At 51.9% G+C, this 12,119-nt stretch overlaps 1 protein-coding gene and 1 pseudogene across 1 annotated transcript; both read right to left on the bottom strand.

Annotated features, from left to right (window-relative positions):
- Positions 1 to 132: 132 nt before the first annotated feature.
- On the bottom strand, positions 133 to 8,617 carry PMM1 (phosphomannomutase 1). Its single transcript, XM_006207131.4, has 8 exons — positions 8,425 to 8,617; positions 6,198 to 6,315; positions 4,997 to 5,073; positions 4,774 to 4,865; positions 4,494 to 4,593; positions 1,823 to 1,898; positions 1,035 to 1,150; positions 133 to 659 (listed from the first exon to the last, which is right to left on the bottom strand). The coding sequence occupies exons 1-8, from the start codon at positions 8,509 to 8,511 to the stop codon at positions 537 to 539; spliced, it is 789 nt and encodes a 262-aa protein (XP_006207193.1). The 5' UTR covers positions 8,512 to 8,617; the 3' UTR covers positions 133 to 536.
- Positions 8,618 to 8,920: 303 nt separating this feature from the next.
- On the bottom strand, positions 8,921 to 10,915 carry LOC140700292 (large ribosomal subunit protein uL23 pseudogene; annotated as a pseudogene).
- Between the last annotated feature and the right edge of the window lie 1,204 nt (positions 10,916 to 12,119).

Raw genomic sequence — 12,119 nt, forward strand, 5'->3', positions numbered from 1 at the left:
GCTGTATCAAAGACTCCCTGTGTGACCAGGGTAAGGCCCTGCCATCTGTGCCTGCTTCCTCATCTGCAAAGCGGGGGCAGGAACAGCACCTGTGACGAGGGCCAGTTAGCCACCCAGACAGAACTGACCCCGTACCTTGTCGTGGGAACTTTAATATCTGTGAGATAAAGTTCTCGAAAATATGCACCTTCCCAGTGCTCTGCCCCCATCCAGGGCAGGCAGGGCGGGCTCTGTCTCGTACCAACGCTCGTACACGCCTCCTGCTAGACAGAAACCTGTTCTGTTCAGAAGAACGAGCAGCAGCTGTATCCAGGGCCAGAGGTGGAGGGTGGGAGCCGGTCCCATCAGTGCTGACCGGTGGGGGACAGCTGTCCACAGACCCTAGGCCCGCTGAGGTGGGCCTTCAGCAGGTAACATGAGGCAGGCATCCTGGGCCAGAGGAGGGGCCTGGCACACCACTCAACACCAGGGCCGGGGCTCTCTTCAGGCCTGGGCGGAGCTTTCTGGAAGTCCCAAGGGGCAGGTGTGGTCCCTGGTCATGCCTCGTGGGCTGTCTCTGGAAAAAAGATCTCACGGCATCGCTGCACTGTGTCCTGTGGGGACACCACACTGTGGCCAACGGTCCGGGGGTCGGTGTAGATCTCAAAGTCGTTCCCACCCTGCACACAGAGGAAGGGCAGAGAAGCCATATAGACATATGTGGTGCCTGGTGGAGGCTCCCAGGGTTATGCCCCAACACCCACCCTGGCATGGAGTCCCTTCCCCACACTGGCTCCTACAGGGCTGCCCCTCCTCCTGCCCCCTCAGAACTGCCAGCAAGCCCATCTTCTGGGCCTTCACCAGATCTGCCCTGACTTGCTGTGTGACATGGGGCAAGTGTCCAGCCAGCTCTGGGCCCCAGCCTTCCAATCTGTGTAATGGGGCTGTTCTCTAGGAGTTTCCCAGGAGGTCTGTTCTGTCACCCTGTATCCTGGCCTTGATCTGGGGGTGACTTGGGATGAGGGGGACTCAGATTGAGCCTGAGCCACACTCACGGGGCTGGTCTCGTTCCCAAAGAAGTGGATGGTGTCGAAGCTATCCTGATCCAGGCTGTCCAGGCAGTAGCGCTTGTCCCAGCCCTCAGGGAAGATGTCAAAGCTGATCATGCCACCTGCAGGGTGGAAGTTGGGGTGGTAGATGAGGCTAGCACAGGGGCAGCTCACAGGGAGCTAGGGGCACCCTCTGTTCATTCATTCAGCAACCCTTGAGTGTCTACTGAGCACCAGGCAGAGGGCGTGGATAGACTCAGGATCCCCATGGGGTTTCAATCCAGGTGGGAGAAAGGGTGGTAAGTGACCAGACCACCTCAGAGCATGGAAGTCAACGGGGCAAGCAAACTCCCCAGCCAGTATGATCGGGGAGACCTCTCCGAGGTGACACTGAGCTGAGACCTGAGCCAGAGCAGCAATTGCTGGGGAGCAAGCACAGTCTCCAAGGCTGGGAAGGGTGTGGAGTGTCCCAGTGACAGAGAAAGCTGGGAAAGGGCTGGGGCAAGGGCACACGGGCCCTGGGGTGCAGGGAGAGGGTTTCATTAAGGGTGAGGAGGTGCTTCTGAAGGGCTCAAAGCAGGGGTATGATAGGGGCTGTCTTTCCATAAGGATCCCTCTGGCCACTGTGGGGAATGGACCGTAGGGTCATGTGGCAGTGGGAAAGGCTTTGGTTTTTGACCTGAATCACTGGGTGGGGAAGCCTAGGGGCCCAGGAGGGGTTTCTAAAAACTCAGGAGTGAGGCCCTGGGTGTGCTCCTGTGCCAGACCTCAGGCCCTGTGCAGGGTATACATACCTCGGGAGAACCTTAGACCTTTGCCAGCAAACTCTGTTTTCAAGGCTTCCACAAACTTCTCCCGGATCTTCTCCTTCTGTAGGAGGGGAGGGAGCAAACTGGGGTTCAGAGGGCTGTGTACCAGGCCCTGGGCTGGGCACAAAATTCATGTGAGCTCCCTGAGAATTCCAGGTGGATTATCATGACCCCCTAACTTTACAGATGAGGAAATTGAGGCCTGGAGAGGGGCTATGCCTTGTTTAAGGTCACCCAGCCTCAGTGGCAGTGCCAGAGCCTGAATCCAGAAGGTCTGTAACTGAACACAGTGCCAGATCCTGCCAGTGTGGTATGGGCGGGGTACTCTGAAGGGAGCCTTGGAGTGGAGGAGGGTTGAACGTATCTACAAACACAGAATAAAGGGACACTCACTCACTGGCCTGAGGCTCCCCAGCCTGGCCCTGCTGGGACCACAGAGGGGAACAGCCATGCCAGGCCTGGAGGGGCAGCCCTCTTGGCTGCTGCACTGATGGGGGCCGGTGCCCCAGGAGTGGACCAAGTGCCTAGCCCTGTGCTTTAGTCAGTCAGTGATGGGAAGGACTAGAATGGGAGGAGAGGCAGGCAGTGGCCAGCAGTTTGGAGCCTGGAGAAGTGGTCCAGGGAGTGCATAAGAGATAAAGGCAGGCTGCCTGGGTTCCAGGCTTGACTGCTGTGCCTCCTGGCTGTGTGACCATGGGCAACTCGCCTGACTTCTCTGAGCCTCTCTCCTGGGCTAAAGGATGGAAAAGTGATGAATAAACTCTGCTTGACATTCATGAAAAGCAAGGATGAGGGATGTGACCCTTCCTGGCAGCCTGGGCCTTGTCTTCCCAGCAGGCAGGTGGGCTCCCAGGGAGGCCAAAGTCCCTATCAGAGGCCACTCTGTGGGCCCAGGGTTAGAGCTAAGGGTGTCCCGAGCTCTGAATAAATGTTCCCACGTGGCCCAAGATGGCTGCACCTCTTGTCTCCATAGAACCAGGCTGGTCACTGGAGAGTCCCACGTGCCACGTCCAGCCTCAGCAGAGACCAGCACTGTGACCTCGAGCTGGCCACTTACCCTTTGGCCTCAGTGTCCTCATCTGGAAAAGGGGACTACTTGTCCTCAGGGCCTGAGGGGCTGAAGGAGAATAAAGCATTTATATGGAATCTGGGCTGATGCAGGGGACACAGGAGGTCAGGACACTCCTGAGCTTCTCTAATGTCAGAAGGGAGCAAACGAGAGCCAAAAAGACAAGACAAGACCATGGCAGCTGTGAGTACAGCCAGCATGTGCCAGACCTCCAACTTGCCCCACCCTCATTGCAGCCCATGAGATGGAACTGTGATTACCCCCACTTTACAGATGAGAAAACAGAGGCACACAGTGGTGAAACCAATTTTCCAGATTACTGGGCATGTAGGAGGTGGAGCGCTGGGACTGGAAACCTGGGTGGCCTGGGAAAGGGCCCTCTCTCAATACGTGTGTGGGAGGGGGTCTTGGCCAATGTCAATCTTAACCACTCTAACAAGGAAAGTCTCCAGGCTTGTGTGCATTGCCTACCCTATGCCTCAGGCACAGGGTGAGAATGGGAACAGATCATCACAGCAAGTCCCACCTAACCCTTGGGACAAGGCAGCAGGGGGAGACCCAAGTTCAGATCTGCAATTACTCCCTGTGTGACCTAGGGCAAGTCACTTCCCCTCGCTGAGCCTCAGTTTCCTCATTCATCAAATGGGGATAACACCATCTATTTCATTCATTCCATAAGTATTTCTTGTGTCAGGCAAGTGCTGGGCACAGGGGATCAGCAGTGAGCAGCTGCAGAAAACTTAGCCCTTAAGGAGCTTACAGCTCTGGTGTGGGAGACAGGAACTAGCCAAGATTTTAAAAGTAGGTGACACAGTGTATTAGAGGGTGGTGACAGCTGCTTGGGAAGAAATAAAACAGAGGAGGAGAGCAGGAGGCATAAGGGGGTGCAGTGTTATGTGTAACATTTAGACTGGATGGCGTGAAAAGGCTCAATGGACTGACTCCACCCCTGAAAGGGAGGGGGTGTGTGCCGGGGATGACAAGCCACATGCATGTCAAGGTTTAGCAGGGGCAGCATAGCCAAAGGCGACAGGGACCCTGGTGTGTTCCAAGTACAGATGCACAGGGAGAAGGCTGGAGAGGTGAGCCTGAGCCAGGCAGAGCCCTCAGGGCATCACGGGAGGGGGCCAGGACACTGTCCAGTTGGCAAGGAGACCCATGGAAAGATTGTAAGCAGGGAGCGGACGGGGGCAGATGTGCTTCACAAGATTTTCAGTGGCCTTGCTGGAGAACAGGCTGGCGGGGTTTTATGGAGGGGGTGGGGGTGAAGGGGTTTGAGACCAACTGGAGGCTGAAGCACTGGGAATTACTGTTGAACCTGATGGGGTGGGAAGGAAGAAATGATGCCCTAGGTGTTGGCCTAGGTAAGTAGGTGGCTGGTGGAGCTGGTCACCAAGGGAGGGAAACCAGCTGTGCTGGAAAGATGCAGAAGTGCCTACAACCATGGCACATGGGAGGTGTCCAAAAGAGTACAGGTTGAATTAGAACACCACCCACAACCAATCCATTTCACTGATGAGAAAACAGAGGCTCAGGGACGGTGAGTGACTGAGGCCCTAGAGCCCAAGGCCGCACAACTGGTGGCACCTTGTCCAGTTCGGAGAACTCGATTCTTTCCTCCAGTGTACAGCTCCGGCCGATAGGGGAGATGTTCAGCATGCCATTCCGGAACTCGATGAAGGTTCCACTGGTGGTGAAGAGGGTGGGTGGGAGGGTGGGGAGCCAGAGAGAAGGAGAAGGGCCCTGAATTCAAATCCAGCCTCACCACCCACCAGTAAGTCAGGGCCAATCTGAGAGACGCATCCCCTTCCCCCCTCAGGCCCAGGATTGGGAGGAGGGGTGGGACTCAGGCTGGGCGGGATCTCACCGCTTCTTGGGAAGTCTGAGCAGGGCCATGTAGCGGAGGCAGAAGTTGATCAAGTCCTGCAGGAGTTCCTCCCCCAAGTGGTTCTGGATGGTCTAAGCAAGGAACACAGGGCTCTGAGTGTGGCTGGCACAACCCTCTGCTCCCCCACGACCCAGGACAGAAGGTACCCAAGGACTGTCCCACTGTGGAAAAGTATCCTAAGGCCCGGGTGGGGGGCACTGACCTGCTTGGAGAGTAGTCTTCCATGCTTGTACTGCACTGTGCCGTTCTCAGCAAACACATAATCAAACTTTTCGATGACTTGAAGGCCACATAGAGGCCAGGGGAGAAAGAAAGAACGTGAGACCAGGTACCCAGAGCCAAGCAGGGAAGCCCACACTCCTTGGTCTGGCATTCAAAGCCCACTTGTTCTATCCCGAACCTGCTTTTCCAGCTGCCTTGTCTTCTGCAGCTTATTTTTTTCCAAACAAGCACACAAGCCAGTAACACCTCTGGGACTTTGCTCATGCAGCTCCTTCTACCTGGGATGCCCTCCCTCCTTACTTCTCCTCTAGGACCCAGCTCCTTCCTCTGGAAACCCTCCAGGACTTCCCAGGAGAGGACATCATTTCTGCTCTGTGCTCCCGCAGCTTCTCTGTACAGGGCTTCCCATTTATTTTACAACTTCCATCACTGTGTTCTCAAGACTGGCTGCAAGGGGGATTTCTGGACTCTGCCACAGGAAGTGGCTGGACTGGGTGGTAGTGGGGAGGTGCAGGGAGCCAGCCAGGAGGCTGTTGCAGGGTCAGGTGCGAGGTGATCACCTGGACCATGGCAGGGCAGTGGAGACAGAGACATGGACACATAGTGGGAAACTTTTGGACTTGCTAATGGAATAAACAAAGAGATGAGGAAAAGGGAAAAGTCAAGGAAGTTTCTGGTTTGAGGAACTGGAGGCATTTGCCTAGGCTGAGCTGAAAGTGGGAACATAGCTGAGAAAAGGGGCTCTGGGTCCAAAAACCTTCTGGGTGACTTCAGAATCCTGTTAAATGGGATAACCACGCCTACCCTAAAGCATGGTTGGGAGGAGTAAATGAAAGGAAGTTAACACATAGTCATTTTCGACAAATGGTTATTGATTATGCCCATTTTAAAGATGAGGAAATCAAGACTCAGGGAGGACTGAGAATATAAAGGAGGATTCTGTCTGCTTTATAAACTGCTGTTTCTCCAAAGCCTGGCACAGTGCCTGGCACATAGTAGATGCTCATCAAATGTTTGTTGCGTTATTGAGGGAAACATCAGGCTGTTCACTACTTCCTTTGCCCCACTAAAGCAGGACTGAGTCTTTGAAAGCTCATTGCTCCAAGGATCTCCCAAACTCCCCACTCCCTCCACCCCACCCTAACTGGACTGTGGAACTGGCTCTGGCCCGCTCCTCTTACCTTCATCCCCCTCTCCCAGCTGCTCAGCAATCTTAGAGTAGTCAGAGCCACCTACCACACCGATCTGCACCCTACTTCGCAACTTCTGCAGGAAGGCAGCCACCTCAGGGTCGATTTTCTGCAGTGGGGCAGGAAAGCACAGAATTCTGGCTGTCAGCAAGTCTGGGACCTCCACTTAAGACCTCAGTCAGTGCTCAGAACCCTGGGAGCCATGTTCCACCTAGATCTGAGGCAGTTCAAGATTTAGAACCCAGACCTCAAAATTAGATGCACTTGGATTCAAACTCTGGCTCAAGTTCCTCAATAGCAGGATAACCTGAGCAAATGGCTTTGCCTTTCTTTGCCTTTGTTGTCCCATCTATAAAATGGGGATCATAGTAGCAACCACCTGGAGGGGGTCACTGTTAAGGATTAAGGAGATAGGAAATGGGTAAGAGATTAACTACTGACTAATCACTTGAAAAGATTCCCCACTGAGGAAATGTAAACCAATGAGTTACAATCCATGTTTTCAAACATTCAGATATGCAAAGCCGACAAAATCTAGAGTGGATGCAGGGAAAATAGGCACTCTCAAATGTTGCTGGTCAGAGTGTAAATTGGTACAGCCACTTTGGGGGATAATTTGGCAAGATCTATTAAAACTGAAAATGCAAGTACCCCGTTATCCAACATAGCCCAGGTGTATATGGATGTTCATTGGGTATGCTTTATAACAGTGAAAAAACTGCAAACAAATATGAAGCTAGTCAGTTGGAGAATGGCACACACCTGCTCTGAAATGCTATATTGTGGTTACACAGAATAAGGCAGGACTGTGCTTCCAACATAGGAGAGCCCCAGACCCAGTGGTAATTGTCAAAAGCAAGTTGCAGAAAGGCACACAGATTATGATACCACTTATTAAAAACAAACAAACAGCCTCACAACTTTGGGGATGGTGCCAGGCCTGGGATCCTGACTAGTCAGAGAGGACTTTAGCCTTTCCTGTTATGTTTTCATTCTTTACAAGAGAGAATGTGTTTATGAATATCTGCGTAATTAAAAATTAACTTTTAAAAAGTGCTAAGGACAGATCCAGGTGGGTGGATAGCACTGACAACCTGTTCTTGTTTATGCTGTTGGGTTAGTGGAGCTAAGGGTCAGAGGGAGGGGTCGGGGCTGGTCCTAGACCCTGCTACCCTCCCTCCACTGTCTTCTTCCTCCCATTCCTGAGGACCCCGGAAGCTGCTGGAAGGCAGGGTGGCCTGATTCCTGTCCAGGGCCCTCACATAGAGGAGGTGAGCCTAAGGACTGGGTTCTCAATCAGCCTCTGCCCTGCAACCCAGCCCTGTTCTAGGAGATCCCTTAGTAGGTCCTTCTGGATCCAGACTGGAGGGCAAGACAGAGGCCTGCTTATCCATGCACCCAACTGGTGAGGGTGGATCTGGGGGCTCATTCTGAGTGAGATCCAAAGGGAGAAAAACTGCGGAGCAGAGGTTGGAGCCATCAATACGGTGAGATGCTTTTAGAAGGAAAACTGCACTCCCATTCTCCCTGTACCACAATATACCCACGGTGACCAGAGGCCTGGGGCCTCCCACCTCCAGGTAGGCGGAGCCCCAAAACTCAGCCAAAAATGTATATAAGCCCTCCTTCCCTCCAGGAAGAGAGCCGGTGAGAGGGAGGTAAACTGGAGGTGAGAGGGAGGTAAACTGGAGGAGGGGCTTGAGAAATTAGACACAGGCCTAGACCTACAAAGGTCAGGTGGGATGGCTCTGAAACCTCTTGCCCCTCACCCTCACCTGATGGTGACTTCAACGCTTGGGTGCACTGAGCCCAGTAGGGAACCCTGGGTTCAGACGCCAGCTTCGGGCTACTGGTGTGTCCTCCTAGGACGGGGTGGGAACAGGGGTGGGAGCCACGGCTGGGGAGGCAGGGGCGTCCTGGAGCCAGGCCTGGAGGGAGGAGAGCTAGGCCCCTGCCGGCAGCCTCCTCCCCACAACAATCAGACCCAGCCCTGTTGCTCCCAAGCAGAACATGGGCGCGGACGCTCAGGGGCCGTCACGTGGGAATCCAGGTTTTCATCACTCCCAGCAGGCGGCCCCGGGGTGTCAGAGGCCGGGTATTGCGGCAGTCCACACTCGGTCCCGGGGGATTACGAGTCACGCCGCTGCAGGAACTACATTCGGTCTCCGGGTGTCCGCGTGACACTCCTGACGGGAGCTTCTGAACGTCGGAGCCCTACCTGGCGAGCTGGAGTGAGGGTCCCGTCCACGTCAAACAGGCAGAGGACGCGCTCCTTCCTGCGGGCGCCCTCAGCGGTGACCGCCATGGCTGCAGCTCCGCGCGCTCAGCTGAGTCGAAGGATGCGGCCTCTTGGAGCGGCGTCTGGAGGAAGCTAGACGGGGCGGGGCCTGAGAAGGGCGGGGTCCGCAAGCCGGCCTGATAGCGCCAAACGAAGAAGGGGCGTGGTCAGGGCGTGATCTCGGCGGAAGGGGGCGGGCCCGGATGGGACAAGGGCGGACCCCGAGCCTACTAGGGAGGAGAATTCTGATTGCACCAGGCTGAGAAGGGACGAGGCATAGGGCGGGGCAGAGTCCGACCGGTTCGGTCGGATTGTTCCAAAGGAGACGGAGGCAGGGCCTAAGTGAGGGAATAGAACCAGGAAGGGAGGGGCGGGGCCAGAATTGGCTGGAAGCGGGACGACTCTGATTGCATCTGACCGAGGAGGGGCTGGACTGGGGCGGGGCCTCGAACCCGCACTGCAGCGTCCCCAGGACCTGGGCGGAACTCAGCTCCTAACCATAACTCTCCCCGTGGCCGCCTTCACCCTAGGACTCACTTCTTTCCTGCTAATCCCTTTGACCTACAAATCTCGAGCTTTAAGAAATCTCCTGATGGCCTTTACTCAGGCTCTGGACTTTGCCAGACGGCCTTCCCTGACCTTTACTCCTGCTGTCATTCTGTCCACCCCATAAGGCGCAGCTCACTGTTTACTTCCTTCAAGAAATGTACCTAGACCCTTCTGTAGTCACTTTTTTTTTTATAGTGAGAAACTTTATATTTAGAATTAGCCAGCTGGACTCAGTGTAGATGATTCCAGTTTTGTTGGCAACATCCAAAGCATGACAGTCAGGATCTAGTCGTACATACGCCTTCTCTCCATCAGGCCTGATCAGGGTGTTGACCTTAGCCACGTCAGAGTCATAGAGCTTTCTCACAGACTGTTTGTTCTCGTGTTTGTTGGCCTTGACATCCACAATGAATACAAATATGTTGTCTTCTATCTTCACGTCAGACTCCGTGGTCAGGGGGAACTTGATGGCATAGTGATCATGCTTATTTCTCCTATGGGAGCTCTTCTGAGGATATTTGAGCTGCCTTCTGAACTGCAGTGTTTTGGGCCGTCGGGATGTGGGTGACTTCCGGATTTTCTTTTCTTTCTTTCTTTTTTTTTTTTTGTGGCTGTGCAAGCCTTTCAGTACTGCTATCTTGGCCTTCAAAGCCTTTGCTTTGGGTTCAGCTTTGGGAGGGGCGGGGGCTTTCTTTGCTTTCCACTCCATATTCGTGAAAATTATTTACAACTATTTCACCATCTCGTTGACTTTGGTTGTTTTCCCAGCTTCGCCAACCATGTGACTTTGGACAAGTCATTTCACCTCTCTGAGGCTTTGTGTCTCTATCTATAAAATGAGAGGAGCACCACCTACTTTATACGGTTGCTTTGCACATGAAAAGAAATAATAAATATAAAAGAGCAGGCCCTCTCCGAAGGAGAATTTGTATGCATGTGCTTCATACTGATTAAACAGCTATTATGTGTCAGCCGTCTTAGAAATGTACAGATTTGAGCCAGCAATTCAACTTTTAGAAATTAAGAAAAATATTGGGGATCAGTTAGATTAATTATTATCCATCCATAAGATGAATTGCCGTGAAGCCTTGAAAATATGTGTTGTGGAATATTTAACATGGAAAAACCATACTCCCATTCTTCTAGTACAAAAGTAGCAGGCTGTCTGAGTGTGGTATTATGGCAAATTTCAAAGTTCTTTCTCCCCTTGGAAATGCATTAGCCACAACTTCCTCTTCTCCAAGATTCTCTATTTCTTCCTCCAGAAACCAGAGTCAAAAACCCACCTCCACTTCCCTCTGTACTCTGAGGGATTGCCCTTCAGCGTGAGTGGATGCTTGGTTAGGCAGGTGTTTTTGCTACGTCCACTATCCTTGCCCTGATGCCTGTGATCCAGTTTTGGTCATACAGAGACATACACCTGAGTGGCACTGCTGTGCCCAATGCTTTTGATAGGCCTGTTTGTTTCTCTATTTTGTTAGCTGTGGTACTCTGGGGAGATCACTGGAGGCAGAGTCAGGAGAACCTCAGTTAGGTCTCTGATAACCACAGGGACTTGAACAAGTCACCTTCCCTTGCTGGGCCTCAGTTTCTTCATCTATATAAATGGGGACGTAACCCCTACCTGAGAGGACTATGAGATAGTTGTGGACAGTGAATGTTGCCTGATATTCCAGTAAACAAAGAATGTTCCCCAACATTCCAGTTCTAAAAGGATAAAGCCTTCAGCTTCTGCAGACCCCTGCCCCCACTCCTCTCACCACAGGGGACCCTGAGGGGAATTCAGGATGGAGAAAAACAGGAAGCATCCTGTGGCTTGGATACTGGCCCTAGATTGTTAAAATGCATATTTTAAGGAATAATTTCAATGAGCACCCCACCCCCGAAGCTTGCATCTTCCTATACATAGGAAAGCACTAAAATCATTAACTTGAGATGTCTGTTTTTTGTGATTAGCAATAATCTTTTAAGGTTTTTTTTTTTTTTCCAGCAAAAATCTCCTATATATTCTGGCTCCTCCCCTTATGTCTTCAGAGCAGTTCCTTAGAGCCATCTATCTGAGAGACTGTCTCCTTGGCTAGAGTCTCAGTGAGATCCCCAAATAAAACACAACTCGCAGTTTTTAGGATGTGCGTTTTTCTTCAGTCGACGTAGTAATAATGGATATTTATTGATCCTTTACTATGTGCCAGCCACCATACTGGACACTTGGCCACATATCTTCATTCACTCTCACAGCATCTCTAGGAGGTGTTATTGTCCTCTCTTGGTGAAGAAAAAGGAAAAGGTTGTGCCCAAGGCTGCACAGAGCATCTTGGCAAGCTGGCAGGGCTGAGACCAGGGTGAGTGAGGTACTTGCTTCAGGCACAAAATTTAAGAGGGCACCAGAAAAGCTCAGTAATCAAAACAAACAGTATGTATATATATATATTTTTTTTTTAATAAAAGAGGGAATTTATTAGAATACAAAGGTTCTTGCAGGGATTCCAACAGTACATTTTAATATATTTTTTAAAACATCAAAATTAGTACAAAAAAATCTATGATGAACAAAGTATCAAAAAAAAATTAAAGACAGGATCAATAATTGTGCTGAGCTGAGGAGCCATATTGGAGAGGCAAAAGGCAAATCCGTCTTTCTTTCCAGGCCCTGTGGCAGAGTTTAGTTTAATTGTTAAACAATCTGTTGTGTCAGACACTGTTTTGGGTCCCAGGAACAATGTAGGGAAGAAAAGAACCCTGCCGTTAAGAAGCTTTTGTCTTCTGTTGGATGCAGGCAGCAAACAAAACCATCTCCATAGGAGGGAAGACTTCTCTGCACCTCCTGTTTCACCTAGATCTGCTCTCTGTGACTCTGGAGGCTGGCTGGCAGGGCTAGAACTGCCTAGATTCATCTCTAACATCTCACAGTCAATACTTGTTTCATTGCTTAAGAATTCTTAGGGACATGGTTAAATGCAGATACATGGGTCCTATTCAGGAGCTGGGGTCTGGAAGCTGTAGGGTGGGGCCCACAGGAACGAGCAGGGTGTTTTTTTTCTCCTGTGGTTGGATCCTCTTTTCCAAAGACAAACACGATCTCTACA

Source organism: Vicugna pacos, chromosome 12 (genome assembly GCF_048564905.1).
Source record: "Vicugna pacos chromosome 12, VicPac4, whole genome shotgun sequence".
Taxonomy (NCBI): Eukaryota; Metazoa; Chordata; class Mammalia; order Artiodactyla; family Camelidae; genus Vicugna; species Vicugna pacos.